Source organism: Eschrichtius robustus, chromosome 11 (assembly GCF_028021215.1).
Source record: "Eschrichtius robustus isolate mEscRob2 chromosome 11, mEscRob2.pri, whole genome shotgun sequence".
NCBI lineage: Eukaryota > Metazoa > Chordata > Mammalia > Artiodactyla > Eschrichtiidae > Eschrichtius > Eschrichtius robustus.
This window is the reverse complement of record NC_090834.1, coordinates 29,270,619-29,293,057: the sequence shown is the minus strand read 5'-3', so window position 1 is coordinate 29,293,057 and position 22,439 is coordinate 29,270,619. Positions and strand designations below refer to the sequence as shown.

The 22,439-nt window shown below is 35.4% G+C and overlaps 1 protein-coding gene and 1 pseudogene across 2 annotated transcripts in view; both read left to right on the top strand.

The window, feature by feature from the left end:
* Positions 1-20,600, top strand: part of GUCY1A2 (guanylate cyclase 1 soluble subunit alpha 2) — a 401,728-nt gene extending 381,128 nt beyond the window's left edge. For both annotated transcript variants that reach the window (XM_068555643.1, XM_068555642.1), the window contains one exon: positions 20,393-20,600. In XM_068555643.1, the coding sequence (XP_068411744.1) occupies positions 20,393-20,600 (208 nt within the window). The remainder of the gene's footprint in view (positions 1-20,392) is intronic.
* LOC137771311 (HIG1 domain family member 1A, mitochondrial pseudogene) lies at positions 1,179-2,292 on the top strand (annotated as a pseudogene).
* Positions 20,601-22,439: the final 1,839 nt, after the last annotated feature.

The following is a 22,439-nucleotide window of genomic DNA, read 5'->3' as shown; positions in this document are numbered from 1 at the left end:
TTCTGAATTCTTTTTCAGGTAGACTGCCTATTTCCTCTTCATTTGTTAGGTCTGGTGGGTTTTTGCCTTGCTCCTTCATCTGCTGTGTGTTTCTCTGTCTTCTCATTTTGCTTAACTTACTGTGTTTGAGGTCTCCTTTTCACAGCCTGCAGGTTCTTAGTTCCCATTGTTTTTGGTGTCTGTCCCCAGTGGTTAAGTTTGGTTCAGTGGGTTGTGTAGGCTTCCTGGTGGAGGGGACTAGTGCCTGTGTTCTGGTGGATGAGGCTGGATCTTGTCTTTCTGGTGGGCAGGTCCAAGTCTGGTGGTGTGTTTTGGGGTGTCTGTGGCCTTATTATGATTTTAGGTAGCCTCTCTGCTAATGGACGGGGTTGTGTTTCTGTCTTGCTAGATGTTTGGCATAGGGTGTCCAGAACTGTATCTTGCTGGTCGTTGAGTGGAGCTGGGTCTTGGCGTTGAGATGGAAATCTCTGGGAGATTTTCACTGTTTGATATTACGTGGAGCTGGGAGGTCTCTTGTGGACCAGTGTCCTGAACTTGGCTTTCCCACCTCAGAGGAACAGCCCTGACGTCTGGCTGGAGCACCAAGAGCGTGTAATCCACACAGCTCAGAATAAAAGGAGAAAAAAATAAAGAAAGAATGAAGATAAAAGAAAAGAAAAGAAAGTAAAATAAAATAAATTTATTAAAATAAAAAATAATTATTTAAAAAAATTAAAATTAAAAAGAAAGAAAGAAAGATAGAAGAGAGCAACCAAACCAAAATAACAAATCCACCAATGATAACAAGTGCTAAAAACTATACTAAAAATAAAAATTAAAAAAAAAGAGGACAGACAGAACCCTAGGATAAATGGTGAAAGCAAAGCTATACAGACAAAATCACACACAGAAGTATACACATACACACTCACAAAAAGAGAAAAAGGGGGAAAAAAATATATATCATTGCTCCCAAATTCCACCTACTCAATTTGGGATAATTTGCTGTCTATTCAGGTATTCCACAGATGCAGGGTACATCAAGTTGATTGTGTAGATTTAATTCACTGCTCCTCAGCCTGCTGGGAGAAATTTCCCTTTCTCTTCTTTGTTCGCACAGCTCCTGGAGTTCAGCTTTGGATTTGGCCCCTCCTCTGCTTGTAGGTCGCCTGAGGGCATCTCTTCTTTGCTCAGACAGGATGGGGTTAAAGGAGCAGCTGATTTGGGGGCTCTGGCTCATTCAGGCCGGGGGGAGGGAGGGATACAGAATGCAGGACGAGCCTGTGGTGGCAGAGGCCAGTGTGATGTTGAACCAGCATGAGGCACACCGTGTGTTCTCCTGGGGAAATTGTCCCTGGATCACGGGACCCTGCAGTGGCAGGCTGCACAGGCTCCCAGGAGGGGCGGTGTGGATAGTTACCTGTGCTTGCACACAGGCTTCTTGGTGGCTGCAGCTGCAGCCTTAGTGTCTCATGCCCATCTCTGGGGTCCGTGCTGATAGCCGTGGCTCACGCCCATCTCTGGAGCTCCTTTAAGTGTCGCTCTTAATCCCCTCTCCTCGTTTACCAGGAAACAAAGAGGCAAAAAAAGTCTCTTTCCTCTTTGGCAGCTCCAGACTTTTTCTTGGACTCCCTCCCGGCTGGCTGTGGTGCACTAGCCCCTTCAGGCTGTGTTCACACAGCCAACCCCAGTCCTCTCCCTGCATCCCATAGGCTTAGGATCATCGTGTTTTCATTGTATTTTGTTTCTATGTATTTGTTTATTTCTTCTGTGATGTCTTCAGTGATCTCTTGGTTATTTAGCAGCACACTGTTCAGCCTCCATGTATTTGTGGTTTTTACAGTTTTTTCCTGTAATTGATTTCTAATCTCATAGCATTGCGGTTGGAAAAGATGATTGATAAGATTTCAATTTTCTTAAATTTTCCAAGGCTTGATTTGTGATCCAAGATGTGATCTCTTCTGGAGAACAGAACCAGAGAATTTAAGTGACTTAAAGAAGTCCTGTAGTTCTCAAAAGAGTCTTCAATCACTGTCTACCTACACAGATGTTTCTCTTTCTTCATTTGATGAAGATCATGGATGTAAATTTATTTGAATAGCCAGAGGGGCACCGTTTGTCCCCATTGGAATGGCAGGTTTTGTAGCAATCATTGTGTATGAATTATATAAATTGAAGAGAAGGGAAAATACTAAAATGTCCATTCACCTGATTCACATGTGCCTGGCAACCCAAGGCTTTGTTGCAGGAGCAATGACTCCTGGTATGGACTATTCTATGTATCAGGAATTCTGGCCAAAAGCTAAACCTTAGAAGAGATGCTGTCTTGGTCTGGTTGATAGTGCTTGCTTTAATCAGACATCTCATATTGAGGGGTTTTTTTTTTGTTTTTTTTTTTTAAAGAGACTAAGAGAGAACTAAAGTATTTCATACAAAACGACAGTATGTAAACTAAATGTATGCACTAATGAGGTTATATATTTATGTTGAAAATAAATTGTTGAGTGGGTGAGACAATAACATGTTAATTTGAAACTGGTTTCTTTTTTTGCAGGTTTCATTTGCCTGGTCACGAAATTATTGGTGACTAGCTCATTAACTATGTCATTCAGAGGAGTCAAATTAGCACAAAAGAAACATGTCACTTTTACATGCACATGATAATGGTAAAATGTCTACCTTCTTAAGCTCTCCTCATGAAATTAGTTCTAAAGAAGAGAACAAGCCAATCGTAAAATACTCCTAGCTGTTACAAAATATCACAGGCTTTTGATGTTACATAGGAATCCTATTTGCTTTATGGTCTTCAGTTTTTAGGACTGGTTGGCTCTTGAAGAACCCTTTCAGAACAATGCATAGAATATAATATTATAATATAAGCCTCCCCACACTGACAAGTTGTGTGCGTTTAAACCAAACATAAAAAGCTGATAACAGAGCTGCTTAGAAGTAGTATTTATTTCAGGATCATACTTGTAAATATGAGAATAACTTAATTATGGATCCTAGTTTTGCTCTGTTGTTATTGAAGAATTTTATTTGCTGCTGCTATTTTAGAATAATTTTTAAATGTCATCTTCAAGCAGAAATATGTATTTTAAGTGCTAATGAAAAGGTAAATGGAAAACACTTTTTAAAGTGTGTATAGTATGTTTATTTTCTAAGAATTTTAAATGTTAAACTAAATAAATTATCTATAATGGAAGTGATTAATGATTTTTGAGCAAGCTGATTTGGTCAGACATTTTATACAAACTTTGGTATACTACAGAATACGTTATTGCATTTGTGAAGTTCTCTCATCTAACCTGAATTTATATTCTGTGGTGATAACATGTGGAATGTAATGTTACTAAAATGTGAACACTTTAAAAGAAAAAAATGGAAGAATGAGGAGGAGAAGGGTTAAACTCTTGAAGAAAAGAAAAAAGTTCACTTTTTATTTTCTAGCTCCTAAATATTTTCTTCAGGCTGTTTGCCTTCTTTGGGACTGAAGTCATTACAACTTTCTATGTTCTCCTTACAATGATCTAGGCTGATTCTACTTATGATTGGTTCAGGAATACATCAAATAGAGAACACAGAATTCTTTAAAATTGTTTCACCTCTAATATTTTAATAATGAAGTCAATGAAGTATTGTTCATTTTAAAAATGTGCATATTTTTTTTTCCTTCCACTCCACCCTTTGTCTTTTATACAGAAAGACTAGTGTGATATTGGACTTATTTTTTAAAAATAATTTTGATCAAAGGAATAAAAAATGTGAATAAATTATTTAATTAATAAGAACTGATTACAGTTATCTTTTCTAATCTCTCATTTGCCACCTCTTTTTGAAATTTTGCCTGTAGACATGTAACTCTTCTTAGTGTTTTTAATTTTAACTCTCTTTGGTTTTTAGTCTGTTAAATGGAGGTTTTAGGCTATTAAAGGTGAAAATTGACAATGTCCACAGAAACCAATGTAGCAGAATTACCTTTAGCTATTCAGTATCCTAAAATTAAGAATTTTTTTTTATGTTTTTTTTAACATCTTTATTGAAGTATAATTGCCTTACAATGGTGTGTTAGCTTCTGCTTTATAACAAAGTGAATCAGTTATACATATACAATATGTTCCCATATCTCTTCCCTCTTGCATCTCCCTCCCTCCCACCCTCCCCATCCCACCCCTCTAGGTGGTCACAAAACTGATCTCCCTGTGTTATGCGGCTGCTTCCCACTAGCTATCTAGTTTACATTTGGTAGTGTATATATGTCCATGACACTCTCTCACCCTGTCACATCTCACCCCACCCCCTCCCCATATCCTCAAGTCCATTCTCTAGTAGGTCTGTGTCTTTATTCCTGTCTTGCCACTAGGTTCTTCATGGCCTTCTTTTTTTTTTTCCTTAGATTCCGTATATATGTGTTAGCATACTGTATTTGTTTTTCTCTTTCTGACTTACTTCACTCTGTATGACAGACTCTAACTCCATCCACCTCATTACAAATACCTCCATTTCATTTCTTTTTATGGCTGAGTAATATTCCATTGTATATATGTGCCACATCTTCTTTATCCATTCATCTGTCGATGGACATTTAGGTTGCTTCCATGTCCTGGCTATTGTAAATAGAGCTGCAATGAACATTTTGGTACATGACTCTTTTTGAACTATGGTTTTCTCAGGGTATATGCCCAGTAGTGGGATTGCTGGGTCGTATGGTAGTTCTATAAAATTAAGAATTTAAGAAGCATTTGTTTTGCCATCCAAATAAGAAACACATACCAGAATGTGCACTCCCTAGCAAGCACCAGGCACACAGACTGTGGAATTTATAGTAAGCATACTTTGCTATCAATACTTAACACAAGGTGGTTGCAAAAAGAAATGAGCCAGGGTGTCACAGAGAGCCTCTATGGCTCTCTGCCTTATACTTCTCAGGGACATATAGGGAAACTGTCCCTTTTTGAAAACTTGTCCATTAACTTGAATTTTAAAACCTACATACATGATTCTATAAAATTGCTACAAAATCTGTAACTTAAAATGTTTGTAACCTTAAAATGCATACAGATTTGGTGAGCTCCTTCTGTTTATTTCATAGTAAGCCAGATTCTTATTTTCCTTATTTGGACAGGTGTGTCATTTCCAAAGAATGAATCATTGAATTTCAAGGGATTTTAGGCTGTCTGACTCAATAACTATAGTTTTATTGGGCCTATCTTCAAACTGTATCAGATTTTGGAGCAGTGAAGCATAAAGCAGAAATACAGAGCAGAACTTATTTTATTCCACTCAGATGGAAAGAAGAAGGTGAATAGGAAAAATTGAGAACTACAGAACACTTAGAAAACCACAAAGAATTTTTATCTTTTTTTCATTTTCTTTTCTCAGAACTGTTATCCTTCTCCATCACTCAAAGACATAGTATCTAATGCCATCATAACAGAGTCCAAATGCATTCCTTAGCAAAAAGATATTCAGGTAATTAGCAACAGTAGAAAATTCTAATTTAACGTTGCAGATTGAACACCTGGGTTTTCATTAATCTTTTCTGAAATAGTAGGAAAATGATAGTAAAAATATAAAACAAGTATAATCCTCTCTCAACATATACATACAAAGAAGGGAAAAGGAGTTAAAAATGGAAGAGAGCAAGATGAAAAGTGTATACTTTAGTGGTATTTGGCTTAGTACAGAGGGGAACAATGACGTCTCAAGTCTTACAGAGGAAGGTACAGATAAGAAACAAGCTTATATACTCTAACTCTAAATATCAGCCTATTCAGAAAAAGAGAGAAACTAATTAGAGGATTAATTTACAAAAAGTCCGACACATAACTGAGAGAAATTTCAGAAAAAGTACAAGAAGTAGAAACAACCCCAGGTATTTTAAGATGGAAAAGATTTAATACAGTGAATGATATGCTTACAGAACCATGAAAAGGGGGAAAAGAGCAGATTCTAAACTGGGTATCTTGAAATGATGCCAGCAAATATAAAACTGGCTAGTTAAGCCTCTGATGTCACTACTGGAGTTATAATGTTCTAGGTCTGGAGCCATGGCCACAGCCATACTAAGCTTTGAATCTCAGGAAGCTGAAAAGTGGTTGCCTAAATGTTCATTCCAGCGATTAGGAGGTTGGGTGAAAAAGTCACCACTACTGGGCCATTTTCTTGATACTCAGGAAACTAGAAACTGGAGCCTTCTTCTGCAAAATTCTAATCTGATAGCCAGGGTTAATAGTCAGTTGCCAAAAGAAAATGGAATCAACTTAACTTCTGACATTCAAATCTTGAACGAGTGACTCTAATTGTAGGAACCTAATAATCACTCAGAAACTTAGTTGTGAGGAATTTGAAAAATGTAGTTTCTAGCTGGGTAGCCATGTGCTCATCTAAAACTCTATTATTTAGTAAGAATAAATTTGGAAGGGACAAATAACTCTAGAAGTATACAATAGTTTATTTTCCTTGAGATATTGAATGAAAATGGCTCTAAATTTGATCAGGTGAAACAGGGGGACTAAGTAACAGTCTATATACTGAACAGTGAGATTCCCAGCTCATTTCCTCCATTTAACTTCCAGAATGCTGGAAGCCAGGTTTAATGCCACAGGCATGATTGGAACATTGTTACTTGGACAAATTAGCCCAAGGGAAGAATGCTAAATGTATTGATATTTGGGAGCCCTAATGAAATGCCCAAAAGAGACCCACAATTTTATAAAATCTTGCCACACATAAAGCTTCCAATCAGATTGTACTGCATCACAGTTAAGTAAAAGGGACTTCCAATGATATTAGTCATTTTTGAATGCCTTTAATATGAAAGAGAAAGACCAAAATAAGCACGCAAACAACAACAACCAAAAAAAAAAAAAAAAATCCCAACAACAAGTAGTCAATAAGCATTTGGAGGAAATGGAGGCAATATAGAGAACAGAAGAAAATCAAAAAGTATGATTAATATTGTCATAGATTTAAGATTGTAAGTAAGAACAAAACACTTAAAAAAATGAAACAATCATATAACAAATATGAGCTCTTGGAAATTAAAAATATGATATCTGAAGTTTTAAAATTGTTTTAAAATCCTTGTGAGGATTACAAGATAATATTAGAGGAAATCATGCAGAAAGTAGAATAGAAAAATGAGCAAGTAAATCACAGAGAAAAGAAAACAAACTGGAGGATCAATTTACCAAGTCCAATATATAACTAAGGAGAAATCCAGAAAGAAAAATACAAAATAAATGTAAAAAATTATCAATGAAATACCAAAAAATTCTCAGAACTGAAAGATATAACTTTGTATATCAAAAGCTTCCACTAATGGTCATTTTAATGAATAAAAAATTCATTGAGACACCATTATCATTAATTTGTATAAAACCAGAGACAGAAAGATGATAATGATGATAAAAGAGAGAGAGAAAGAGAGAGAGACTGACAGAAACTTTATACCCACCGGAATAGGAAATGGAATGACACCTGACTTTTTAGCAGCAAAATATTGAGGAGAAAATAATTTCCAATCAAGAATTTAATGATTCATCAAACTAATCAAGTTGAGAAGAGGATGAAATAAAGACATTTCAGATATTCAGTCTTCAAAAAGTCACTATCCTCATATGCTTTCTTGGCCTCAGCTCTGCAAAATGCCTCATATATTATTGTCTCTTGCCTTGGTCTTAATGAATTCTTCGGTGAGCAGTAGCATGGAAATGAATAGACAAGTTTGTGATTACTTTGGTAGATCGCATTCTGAGTTGTTGCTCTCTTATAACTTTGCATATTACACAGGTCTTTTTAGTTGTTGAAACAAAGAAAAGATTTTCCAATCTTGCATGATGATTTCAAACATGCAGATGTTAGAGGACTGCACATCTAGTTGGTCACTATTAGAGACTGGAAATACATCTATTAATTTCAGCAAGGTTTGTTTTGTCTAGGGAGTTACCCCTGACATCAACTCAGCTAAAACAAACAAACAAATAAACAAAAAACACTTTATGAAAAGACATTTTCAGCAAAAATAAAAGTTCCTTCTTTCCATCTCAGTCCTCTCCTGCCCCATAACTATTACAATCAAAACTAGCAATGCATTTGTTCAGCACCTAGCTCTTAGAAGGCATTTAGGAACTAACTGTTGACCAGCTAACTGCTGAACTCATTGACCAGAAGACTGCATGAAGGTAAAGCCTGGTTTAAGAATTGTATTACTGGTTATCTTTCCTAATTCTACAGTCTTGGAGTAGTATGAGAAATGCACATAGCAACCAGCCCTAAAGGCCTCCCTAATTAACAATCAAATCAAAGTATAGATTTGGAGAAAAAGGAATAGAGTAATAAAAGATCAAATTCTAACCTAAGCCATTAGTTTAGAATAATAAGCCATTAGGTTAGAATAATATATAACCATCAACCTGTATATATGACAATTATACATATGTCATATATATGTATATATGACAACCTGTATATATGACAATGAAGTATGATCTGAAGAAGACAATAAATCCTAGAATAGGATGCCTGAAATGTCATGGTTACAACTTGATTACTTTTTCAAAACTCTGGATCTTGTGTTAAAATGGAAATTACATTTAGGTCATTTGTACCTCAGTGTGATTTAGTTTCAGGTCCTTTTCCAAGACAGAATACAGGAGAGCACAATGCTTAGTGAAAACAAGGGGGAATGGGCATTCAGACAAGAGCTGAAGGAATCAGAGAACAGCTTCATTGCACAGCAGTGAGGGAGCAGCTTCATGGACCTCCATGGAGGTCCGTGGCATGCTTGAGGGCCATCCGATGATCTGTAGAAGCAGTTAATTTTCATCTTGAAAATCAATTTGTAGAAAAAACTCTGTTGAGAAGAGGAAAGGTGACAGGCAGGTAAACTAGGATTTGTGTGGCTTCTGAACACTTGTTAAACATGTTGAAATTCCCAAGTTGTATATCAGCCACTTAGGGATTAGAGCTGGAGATTAATTTAGATTTATGTAGAATTTAAGCTTCCATATCAGTCCTGAGTTGCTGAAGAAATGGACTGCTAGGCAAAGCTTTAGAGCCAGCCCAGGGACTTGGACTTAATAAAGCATATCAGAAGGGTCAGAAGTTCTGAGGTGATCAGTATAAATTCTTAATCCCTGTATACACATTTGATCATTTATTTATCACCGTGACTCATCATGACCAGGTGTGCTGTGTGAAATGTTTCCCCCGACCTCCTGCACAGACCTGCCAGTAATTCATTCAGATTTTCCTATTGGAAATCATCTGAATATTGCACTTCAGTATTTATATATACAAAACTTGCTAAATACTGGGTATCATAGGAGCTTGGATCAATTTATCCTTATGTGCTCTCATTTTTATAATTAAAATTTAAAACTGTATTTATTTATTAATACCAAAACATATACTTATAAAAGAATAAAACTCCATAAAAGTTGATGCATTTGTATTTTAGCACAGTATATATGAGATGAATTTAAAATGTCAAGAAATTAATTCATTATTAAAAGTTTCCTTCCAGACAAAGTCCAGTGAATTATTTAAGTTGTGGCATCCAAAGCCACTACTACACCCTCTTTCAGTCATTTACAAGGGCTTTCATAGAAGTTTTCCCAATTTTATTATTCATTGTCATAAAAATCTCAATTATAGCAAAATACAAAGACCTTGGTAAGGCAAACAAACTGTAAAGATAGCAAAATTAGGGGGCTTAACATGTAGGAATAGAGAAATGTAGTTTATCTAGAATCCTGTTTGTTGATAATGGGCCTTTAAGGAAACTTGTTGGAAAGATTGAGCTTATGGCTCTATTTTATATTGGTGGAAGTGAACTTTATTGCTCTGGTTCTAGAATTTTGTACTAAGATCCACAGTAATCATTTCTCCCTTTACCCTACAGAATTTCCTCCTTTGGATTTTATCATATGTTGTACCATATGTTGGCTTGTATTCTTAATTTGTATCATCAGTATTTCTTGCCCTTTAAATTTTATATTAACATATTCTATGCATGTCCACTTACTCTCTTCCATTCAGAGGACTATTTCATCATGTCACAAGCACTCAACAAGTGTCTATTGATTGATTGGCATCATTGATACCCACATGTTGCACATTGATGACTGTTCTGAGCTAAGAAAAATTATTCTGGAATTCAATGCTAAATTAAACTATTGTTTAAGGAATTTTACACTTTTTTCTTCTGAAGTAACTGATTGTATATTATATGTAAAGACAATCAACATCTATAAAAACAAAAAGAAAGCAAACAGGACTAAAATGACTTCCATTCTGATTGTCATTAAGGCTTATCTACATCTCAGTTTAGTTATTTTGTGATGTAAAGCTATCTTAAAGAGAAGTGGCCAAGATGGTAGAGTAAGAAGACCCTGAGCTCACCTCCTTCTATGGGCACACCAAAATTACAACTATTTACAGAGCAAGTAATGATGAGAACAACATGAAGACTAGCAGAGAATATTTTATACAATTAAAGCTATGAAAAATGAACCACAATGATATGGATAGAAGGGACAGAGATGCACTGTAATCAAGACCCATTCCCCTAGGTAGGTGACCCAGAAAAGGGAGGATATTTACAATTGCAGAGTTTCTCCCCAAGGAACAAGGGATCCAAGCCCAACATTGGGCTCCCAAACTCCATATGGGCTTCTCAGTCCAGGGGTCCTACACTTGGAAGACAAACCCCCAGAATGTTTGGCTTTGAAGAGCAATGGGGCTTACTTTTGGGAGAGACAGAGGGCTGTAGAAATAGAGACACCATATTTAAAGGGTTCATGCAAAATCACATGCTCTGGGACCCAGGGCAAAAGCAGTAATTTGAAAGGACCCATTTGCTCTTCTTGGAGAGCTTCCAAGAGAAGTAGGAGACACCTGGGACTCTATCTACTACGAGGACACTGGTAGTTCTGACCAGTACCATTTTGGAATAGTCCCTCTAGCTTTTAACCACTGGGACTCAGCCAGTCAGCACCAGTTCTGGGAAGCCAAAGGCCAAACAGCTATCTGTGTGGGGATAAAATCTCACTCATCATCAAGTCGGCTGCTCTGAGCTCCAGCTGCCCCGGGACATGGTTCCACCCAACAGTAGGATGACACCAGCCTCAGGTCACCCTGGGCCCTGGCCCACCCAACAACAGGCAGATGCAAGCCCAGGACCACTGCAGCCTTACAACCACCTGTTTCAACCTGACCCACCCACCAGCAGGTTGGCACCAGCACCAGACTCAAGATCTGCTGAACACTGTCCTGCCCATCAGTGGGTCAAAATTAGTTTCTGGACACTTTGGTGCCCTCAGCCAACTACCCTAGGATCTGGCCCCTCCCAGCAGCAGGTTGACACCAGCTATGGGGCCTTTAACCCTCCAGCCAGCCACCACAGGACATTGTCTCACCCACCAGTGGGCCGGCACTAGCCCCAGGAATACCCAGGGTTCTGTATCCAGCTGGTTCATAACCCAGCCCTGCCACCAGCAGACCAGTACTAGGAATGGAAGTTCCCAGTTGGTGCAGCCAGTCATGCCAGGACCCAGCCCTATCTACCAGTGGCCTACAGCTTTTACCCTAGTCAGAATCTGGCAACCAACTGGACCTGGGGCCAGCCATGTCTACCAGTACACCCACAGTAGTCAGTCCACCACAACAGAAGGGCCCATGTAGCCCACATAGAGAGCACCCCTAGAGCATATAGCTCTGGTAACCAAAGGGAAGTGTGCTGCTGGGCCCCATATGTCATCTCCTACATAAGACCACTTCGCCAAGATTGAGAAACATAACCAATCTACCAAATACGTAAAAATAAAAACGGAGAAAGAGGCAAAACTAGGCAAAAGAGGAATATGTTCCAGAGGAAAGAGAAATATAAAAACCCAGAGGAACTAAATGAAGTTCAAGATAAGGAATCTACCTGAAAAAGAGTTCAAGGTAATGATCATAAAGATGTTCAAAGAACAGGGGAGAAAAATGAACGAAAAAAGTAAGAAGTTAGAAGTTTTCAACAAAGAGTTAGGAAATGTGAAGAAGAATGAAACAAACCTGAAGAATACAGTAACTGAAATAAAAATACACAAGGAGAAATCAAGAGTAGATTAGATGATACAGACAAATGAGTCAGTGGACTGGAAGACAGAGTAGTGGAAATCACTCATGATGAACAGAAAAAGAATTTTTTAAAAAGAAGAGAGCTTAAGAGACCTCAGTGACAACATCAAGCATATTATTAACATTATAGGTGTCCAAGTAGAAGAAGAGAGAGAGAAACAGGCAGAGAATACATATGAAGAACTAATAACTGAAAACTTCCCTAACCTAGGAAAGTCAACAGACATCCAGGTCCAAGAAACACAGAAAGTCACAAACAAGATCAACACAAAGAGGACCAGACCAAGACACACTGTAATTAAAATAGCAAAAATTAAAGATAAAGAACATGAAAGCAGCAAGGGAAAAGCAACGTGTTATGTACAAGGGAATTCCCATAAGACTATCAGCTGACTCTGCAGGCCAGAAGGGAGTGGCATGATATATTTAAAGTGATGAAAGGAAAAAGCCTGCAACCAAGAATACTCTACTGGCAAGCTCTTTTCAGATTTGATGGAGAAATCAAAAGGTTTACAGACAATAAAAAGCTAAAAATGTTCAACACCAAAAACCAGTTTTACAAGAAATGCTAAAGGACCTTCTCTAAGCAGAAGAGAAGAGGTCAAAACTAGAAACATGAAAATTACAAAGAGAAAAATCTCATTGGAAAAGGCAAATATACCATAAAGGTAGTAAATCAACTATGTATAAAACAAGAAGGTTAAAGACAAAAGTAGTAAAACCAAACTGTATGCATAATAATAAGTAGTTAAGGGATACACAAAAAAAATTGATGTAAAATATGTTTGAAACAGTGAATGTGGGGGAGAAAAATTCAGGGTTGGTAAGATGTGTTTGAACTTAGAGATCAATAATGTAATATAATCATATATGTGTATTTTGCTATATATAAACCTCATGGTAATCACAAACCAAAGATCTATATAGATACATAAACACAAAAAAGAGAAAGGAATCCAAACATTAAAGATAATCATCAAATCACAAGGGAAGAAAGCAAAGAAGAAAAATGGAACAAAAAAGAACTACAAAAACTACCCCAAACCAATTAATGAAATGGTAATAAGTACAAACCTATCAATAATTACTACACATGTAAATGGACTATGTGCTCCAAAGAAAAGACATACAGTCCTGAATGGATACATATATGTTGCCTTCAGGATACTCACTTCACATCTGAAGATACACACAGACCAAAAGTGAGGGGGTGGGAAAAGATATTCCATGCAAATTGAAATGAAAAAAAAAAAAGCCAGGGTAGCAATACTTATATCAGACAAAATGACTTTAAAGCAGAGACTTTAACAGGAGACAAATTAATATATCACTTAAAGATCAAGAAGAAGATCTAAAGATTGTAAATATATATACCCAATGTAAGAGCATTTAAGTATACATAAAGCAAATATTAACACACGTAAAGGGAGAAATTGACAGGAACACAATAATAGTAGGGGACTTCAACACCTCACTTACATCAATGGGCAGATTATCCAGACAGAAAATCAATATGGAAACACTGGCCTTAAATGACACATTATGCTTGATAGGCTTAATGGATGTATATTGAACATTTCATCCAAAAGCAGCATAATACATATTCTTTTCAAGTGCACATGGAACATTCTCCAGGATAGATCACACGGGCTAGGCCACAAAACAAGTCTCAGTAAATTTAAGGAAAATGAAATCAGATTAAGGATGTATTTTGTTTTGGTATAAGAAGGGAAGTCAACTATAAGAATAAAAACTGCAAAGATCAGAAACATGTGGAAGGTAAGCAATATGCTACTAAACAACTGATGGGTCACTCAAGATATCAATAAGAAAATCAAAAAATACCTTGAGACAAATGAAAATGGAAACATAACAGTTCAAAATCTATGGGATGGGGCAAAAAGCAGTTCTTAAAGAGAATTTTATAGCAATACAAGCCTACCACAGGGAACAAGAAATATCTCAAATAAATAATCTAATCTCACACCTGAAGGAACTAGAAAAAGAAGTACAAATAAAACCCAAAATTAGTAGAAGGAAGGAAATCATATAGATCAGAGCAGAAATAAAGGAAATAGAGAATTTTTAAAAAACCAATAGATCAGTGAAAATGAGATATGAACTTTTGATAAGATAAACAACATTGATAAACATTTAGCCAAACTAAAAAAGATAGCCCAAATCAATGAAATCTGAAATGTAAAAGAGTAAGTTACAACCAACACCACAGAATTACAAAGGATCATAAGATATTACTGCAAACAATTATACATCAATTAAATGGACAACCTAGAAAAAATGGAAAAATTCCTAGAAATGTATAATTTTCCAAGACTGAACCAAGAAGAAATAGAAAATATGAACAGAACAATTACCAGGAATGAAGTTGAATCAGTAATTTTAAAATTCCCGTCAAATAAAAGTGCAGAATCAGATGGACTCAGAGATGAATTCTACCAAATATTTAACGAAGCATCAACACCTAATCTTCTCAAACTATTACCAAAAAGTTGAAGAGCAAGGAATACTTCTGAACTCATTCTATGAGGCCAGCATCAGCCTGTTACCAAAACCAAACAAAGATATCACAAAAAAGAGAAAATTATAGGCCAGTATCAATGATGAACATGGATGTAAAAACCCTCAACAAAACATTAGCAAACTGAAGTCAACAATACCTTAAAAGGATCATATACCATGATCAAGTGGGATATATCTCAGGGAATCAGGAATGGTTCAATATTTGCAAATCAAACTATGTGATAAACCACATTAACAAACTGAAGAATAAAAATTATATGATCTTTTCAGTAAATGCAAAAAAAGCTTTTGGCAAAATTCAACATAGATTTGTGATAAAAGTTCTGAACAAAGTAGGTATAGAGGGGACATAGCTCAACATAATAAAGGTCTTATATGACAAATCCAAGCCAACATCATATTCAATAATGAAAAGCTGAAAGCATTTCTTCCTGAACAAGACAAGTATGCCTACTCTCACCACTATTATACAGTAAAGTATTTGAAGTCCTAGACACAGAAATCAGACACACACAAAAAAATTTTTTTAAAGAATCCAAGCTGGAAAAAAAGAAGAAAAATTGTCACCTTTGCAAATGACATGATACTATACATAGAAAATCCTAAAGATGCCACAAAAGAAAACTACTAGAACTTATCAATGAATTTGTTAATGTTGCAAGACACAAAATTAATATACAGAAATCAGTTGCATTTCTATACATTAAAAACAAACTGTCAGAAAGAGAAATTAATAAAACAAACCCATTTACAGTTGTATCAAAAAGAATAAAATAGTTAAGAATAAATCTAACTAAGGAGGAAAAAGACCCATACTCAGAAAACTATAAGACACTGAGAATAGAAATTGAAGATGACACAGATGGAAAGATATATAATGCTTATGGGTTGGAAGAACTGATATAGTTAAATGACAATGGTGCTCAGGCAGTCTGCAGATTCAATGTAATTTCTATCAAAATACCAATGGCATTTTTCACAGAACTAGAACAAATAATTCTAAAATTTGTATGGAAATACAAAAGACCCAGAATAGCCAAAATAACTTTGAGAAAAAAGAACAAAGCTGGAGGTATCATGCTCCCTGATTTTAAACCATACTACAAAGCTACAGTAATTCAAAACAGCATGGTACTGGCAGAAAACAGACACAAAAGTCAATGGAACAGAATAAAGAGCCCAGAATTAAGCCCACAGTCATATGGACAATTAATCTACAAAAAGAAGAATGAAAATACAATGTGGAAAAGATAAATGGTGTTGGGTAAACTGGACAGAAGAATCAAATTGGACTAATTTTTCACACCATATAAAAAGTAAAATCAAAATGGATTAAAGACTTAAATATAAGACGTGAAATTGTAAAACTTTTAGAAGAAGACTTAGCTAATATGCTTTTTGTCATTGGTTTTAGCAATACTTTTTTGGACATGTCTCCTTAGGCAAGGGAAACAAAAGCAAAAATAAACAAATGGGACTACATCAAACTAAAAAGTTTTGCACAACAAAGGAAACTATCAACAAAATTAAAAAGCTCTCTACTGAATGGGAGAAGATATTTGCAAACCACCTATCCAAAAAGGAGTTAATATCCAAAATATACAAAAACTCTTACAACGCAACATCAACAAAACAAAAACACAATTTAAAATCTGGGAGAGAACCTAGGTAGACATTTTTAAAGAAGACATACATATGGCCACCAGGCAAAGGAAAAGATGCTAATCATCAGGGAAATGCAAATAAAAATCACAATGAGATATCACCTCACACCTGTCAGAATGGCTATTATCTAAATATCAACAAATAACAAGTGCTTCCAAGAATGTGGAGAAAATGGAACCCTAAATCACTGTTGGAGGGAATGTAAATTGGTGCAGCCATTATGGAAAACAGTATGGAAATTCCTTAAAAAATTAAAAATAGAACTATCAAATGACCCAGAAATTCCACTCCTGGATGTTTATCTGAAGAAAACAAAAACACTAATAAGAAAAGATTCATGCACCTCTATGTTCACTGCAGTTTTATTACAATAGCCAAAATATGGAAGCAACCTCAGTGTCCATCAATAAATGAATGGATAAAGAAGATATGGCATATGCATACAATGGAATATTACTCAGCCATAAAAAAGAATGAGATCTGCCATTTGGGACAGCATGGATGGACCTAGAAGGTATCATGCTATATGAAATGTCAGAGAGAGAAAGACAAATACTGTATGATTTCACTTTTATGTGCAAGCTAAAAAGCAGAACAAATGATTGAATATAACAAGACCAGCATTATGTATACTGTGAACAAACAGGTGGTTGCCAGAGAGGAGATTGTTGGGGGAAGGAGAAATAGTTGAAGGAGATTAAGATGCACAAACTTCTAGTTACAGAATAAATGAGTTATGGTTATGAAATGTACAGTGTGGGCAATATTGTCAATAATTATGTAATATCTTTGTATGATGACATATGGTAACTAGGCTTATCATGGTGATTATTTTGAAATGTATAGCAATATCAAATCACTACTGGGTATGACAGGAACTAACATAGTGTTTTAGGTCAACTATACTTCAAAAGTGAACAAACACAGAAAAAGAGAGCAGATTTGTGGTTACCAGAGGGGAGTGGGGGGAGCAGGAATTGGATGTAGTCAGAAGGCACAAACTAACAGTTATAAGGTAAATACGTACTGGGGATGTAATGTACAGCATGAAAAATGTAATTAGCACTGCTGTATGTTATATATGAAAGTTGTTAAGAGAATAAACCCTAAGAGTTCTCATCACAAGGAAAAAAAATTTTCTGTTTCGTTAATTTTGTATTTATATGAGATGTTCACTAAACTTATTGTGGTAATTATTTCATGGTGTAAATCCAACCGCTATATTGTTCACCTTAAACTTATACAGTGCTGTATGTCAATTACATCTCAATAACACTGGAAGAAAAAAAAACTATCTTAGTATAGCTTTATTATTTATCGTAGTGCTAGGCTTGACTAGGAGTTAACAGGTCTGGACTCTACTTTCAGAGCCAACACTGTCTTACTGCTCCCATTATCAAAGCACTCTATCTTACTCTGGACTCACTTTTACCCTCCATAAATTTGTCAGAGAAGAGCATGTTTAGACTTTGCATGGAGTTACATTATGTGGATAAGTGAGATAAGTTAATTGAAAGAATTTTGAAATGTTAGAATGAGACTCATTTACCTATATCCCAAGTTAATATAATCACTGTGTAATATTTTTAAAGGAATGGTCAATTGGAAGTTTTTAAAAAGGAAAAATTGCAATGAGATATCACCTCACACCTGTCATAATGGCTATTATCCAAATGTCAACAAATAACAAGTGCTTGCAATAATGTGGAGAAAATGGAACCCTCAGTCACTGTTGGTGGGAATGTGAATTGGTACAACCACTGTGGAGAACAGTATGGAGGTTCCTTAAATGACTAAAAATAGAACTACCATATAATCCAGCAATCCCACTCCTGGGCATATATCTGGAGAAAACCTTAGTTCAAAAAGATACATGCACCCTAATGTTCACTGAAGCATTATTTACAATAGTCAAGACATGGAAGCAACCTAATGTCCATCAACAGAGGAATGGATAAAGAAGATGTGGAGATGTGGTACATATATAAAATGGAATAGCCATAAAAAAAGAATGAAATAATGCCATATGCAGCAACATGGATGGACTTAGAGATTATCATACTAAGTGAAGTCAGTCAGATACAGAAAGACAAACATCATATGATATCACTTATATGTGGACTCTAAAAAGATGATACAAATGAACTTATCTACAAAACAGAAACAGACTCACAGACTTCTAAAACAAACTTCTGGTTACCAAAGGAGAAAGATGGGGCAAGGGGATAAATTAGGAGTTTGAGATTAACATATATACACTACTATATATAAAATAGATAATCAGTGAGGACCTACTGTATAGCACAAGGAACTACTCAATATTCTATAATAACCAGTATGGGGAAAAGAATCTGAAAAAGAATGGATATATGTATATGTACAACTGAACTACTTTGCTGTACACCTGAAACTAACACAACATTGTAAATCAACTATACCCCAATATAAAATAAAAAATTAAATTAAATAAATAAACTGAACAAGTAAGAATAAAATCTTTAAAAAATCTTTTACAAGGCAAAATACTACAACAGTCATTCATAAGGGTAAATATAGACTGCTCACATTATAAGAATTCTTAGTACTACCAACTGTTATTTTCAGATAATATTTTTATCCATTAAGAACTTTTGACAAGGAATGATTCTTTTTTTCTCTTTAGTGTAAAGATGATTATCATTGCTTGTGCAATGATCTTACATTTTTCAAACACTGTTTATTCTCCTTGCACTCACTGACTTTTTCACTTTGCCTTTTCTCTGTCATAATGGTTCCTTTCACCTCCAACCCATCTCTTATCCTGAATAACTTGGACCTGCTATTAACATTTACCTGTCTTAGGAAAATGAGTTGTTTTTAGGAAAAAAGTGATAGGTTTGGCTCCACTGTGCCTTCCAAATAAAGTCTAAACTTTTAGTTTTGGACTTCAAAAGTTTGTCTTAACCTACTGCTTCAGCCTTAACTCTCACTCTTACCTCATTCTATAATGGTATCCAATAGTTGGAAACATGTTGATCCTGATCATAATTCTCTTGTATCTAAACCTTTGATTATGTTGTTCTCCACATTCACTTATTGAAATTCTGCCCATCTTTAGTACCATCTCATCCATGAAGGTTTAGTGGTCATCCCACTGTAAACTTTTTCCCTCTCTGGACTTCAACACCTTTTTGGATTCACCTTTCTTATGGCATCTAGCCTATTGTTTTATATTACTTTTATATTACTGTGGCTTTTGTTTGCTTATTCAGTTTTTATTTTCTGTTTCTTTTATTCTCTGTGTCTATCTCTTTTGACAAAACTTTAAGCTTCTTAGCTTGTTGTGTTCTACTTATTATATTCACAACAGAATCTAGGAGATTTTTCTAGGGCAATAAGAAGCAGCCCATAAAAGTTGTTGAATTAAATTGAACTTCTGGACCACTTTTTTAGGTACGGCTATCAAAATGAACATTTCATGGAACTGGACAAGAATAAATCTCCAGTATTAGTGTACTAGAAAATTGTCTTTAACTATGACTGGATGGGAAGAGTCAAGCTGTTTGACAAATAAATGCTAGTGAGTTTAGAAAATATGTATTGCTAGAAATCAGTAACCAGATATCACAGAAACATGGAATTATGACTGTTGTTCTACAAAGCTAAAAACTTGATTTATGTGTATGACACATAGGATTTAAATCTTATTGAGAGTCTACAAAACATTAAAGGAGTGCTCCAGAATTAGGCAGATTTTTAAAACAGAAAGAGTAAATCCTGCATGTTTGAATAAAAACTTGTATTATGCAGTTTCTTTAGCCTTTTGTTTAGGAAAAAAATCAACTTTGAACAAATATTTTCCAGTAGCACCAAGAACAACTTTGCTTTTTTAAAATTATTATTATAGCGTGAAGGTATTTTCTCCTGAGAAATAATATTTCCTAGTATTTGGAATGTAATGAAGGCCACATCGCTACAAAGAATGAAGGCATTTAATATGAGCTCAGTCATTGATAGGCTTCCCGAGTCTTTAAAATTTGTGTCCATTTTTTCTCATCTCCCCTGCCCATATGATTCACATTATATATTTTCTTCTTAGATTATTAAAACGAGAAGAAAGTTTCACATTCATTCCTCGGTCCCGTGAAGAGCTTCCAGACAACTTTCCAAAGGAAATCTCTGGGGTCTGCTATTTCCTGGAGGTAAGAACTGGTCCTAAGCAGCCAAAGCCTTCTCTTTCTTCATCGAGAATAAAAAAGGTTTCCTACAACATTGGCACAATGTTCCTCCGGGAGACAAGCCTCTGAGACCTGCTACAGATCAAAGACTCCTCCAAAAAGCACAAGCCCTGAACATGGGTCATGACAGGAGAATGGAAAGATTGTTCATCTTTCACTGCTCTGTGGAGGACAAACAGTGGAATTTCTGTTATGTCAGGCAATAATCCTAGAAAAAGGACGGTGATGACTATCAACAAAAAACTGGAGGGCAAAGTGGAAATAAGATGTATCCATTCTTATGAGTGTTTTTGGTCATATATATATTATGTATAATATATATATGTATTTTAATTAATTACAAGTGTGAGGCCCCTTTCAAAACTAACCAATAAATAGATTCCATGTTTTCTTGTTTGTCACACATACAGGTATCTTTCTCTATATATTTGTATCACTTTTGAGAGCCAGTTTTGATTATATATTCCTACATTTAGTGAGTGGGTATGAGAGGAATATTTTCTAATTTTGTTTTTCTGAACAGACATTTCATACATATATCATGGCAGTGTGGTAAACTTCCCAGCAGGAAAAACTGTAACTTGGCAAAATATTTTAGGGATATTACCTATTTTTATACATATCTCTTCTAGATAATTTCACACAGCATTATTAGATTTTCACAATCTGCTACTGTATAGTTGGTATATTATGTAATTCCAACATATTAATAGAATATAGTTTCACTTATTTAGAGAGATAAGTGCTTAGATTGAAAATACATATAACCTAGGATTTCAGATGCTGAGAAAGCATAGTATATCTGCTTAGTAAATATAGCTTTTAGATTTGATTAATGCAGCATAGAATCCAGAGGAAATGGCATTTCCTAATAGCAAATGTATGTTTCTGTAACCAAGATTAAAGAAAGGTCTTTTTGCTATCTTCTAAGAAATATCAGTGAAAATAAAATGATTTGGTACATTGGACCCTTTCAACTTAGCACTTCTAAATATAGGTAGTTTTTACAATGTGCTAAATTCTAATAAACAGCATCCTACTAAATGACATGTAAGTCCACTCCCCTGCCCCTGTCACCTTCTTCAAAGGATGCTTCCTAAGGACTAACTGCCCCTCATGGGAACAAATCGCTAGATACTGGCATTAGTGAGAAAGAGGTGTAGGATATTTTGCCAAGAAGGTTGTTTATTCTTTCATAATAAAAACAAGGAAAAAAAAACTGTATTTTATGGATTTGAGATTTTTTTAAATGTTCTTCTGCAGTTTATTTGATGTGGCTTTTAAATTCAGTGAATCACCTTCATTAATACTGAAGTATGTCTAACCTTCAGACCTAGTAATCACCAAAGTTACAGATAGGTTTCCATTGCTTGTTCTGCTAAATGAAAACCTGTTCCCATTAATTAAGAGTGCATGAAAATATTATTACAGACTCACCCTGAAATTAGGAGCACAGTGTGTCCAGAGTTTCTTATGTTGTATCAGATATAGAATCTAACTTTCTCTTGAGGTTAATGAGTTGGAAACATTTGTTTCCTTGAAACCTTGTGGTGGCCATTTTCTTCCTCTGATAGGTATACTCATTGGTAGCTTATGTCTACTGAATACAATATATTTTTTCTGGTTAGGGATTTTGGCTGCATTAGAATTTAGTTATGAAATAACTCAGTTAAGGAACAGATTAACTAGTGTCCAATGTAGTCTGTGAGGATTAATTAGTGTTTTTAAGTTCTCTAAGTATACAGCTAGAAAATATTTTTAGATATGCAGATTATTTGTTATAATGGTGATCATTTTTATAATTGTTGAACTCTGTTCTCTCGCTGGGGCTTAAGAGGACACTAATGCAACACTTTGCATGTGGAAACAGGACCTAGACCTGAATCCTTGCCTGTCCCTCCCTTCCTC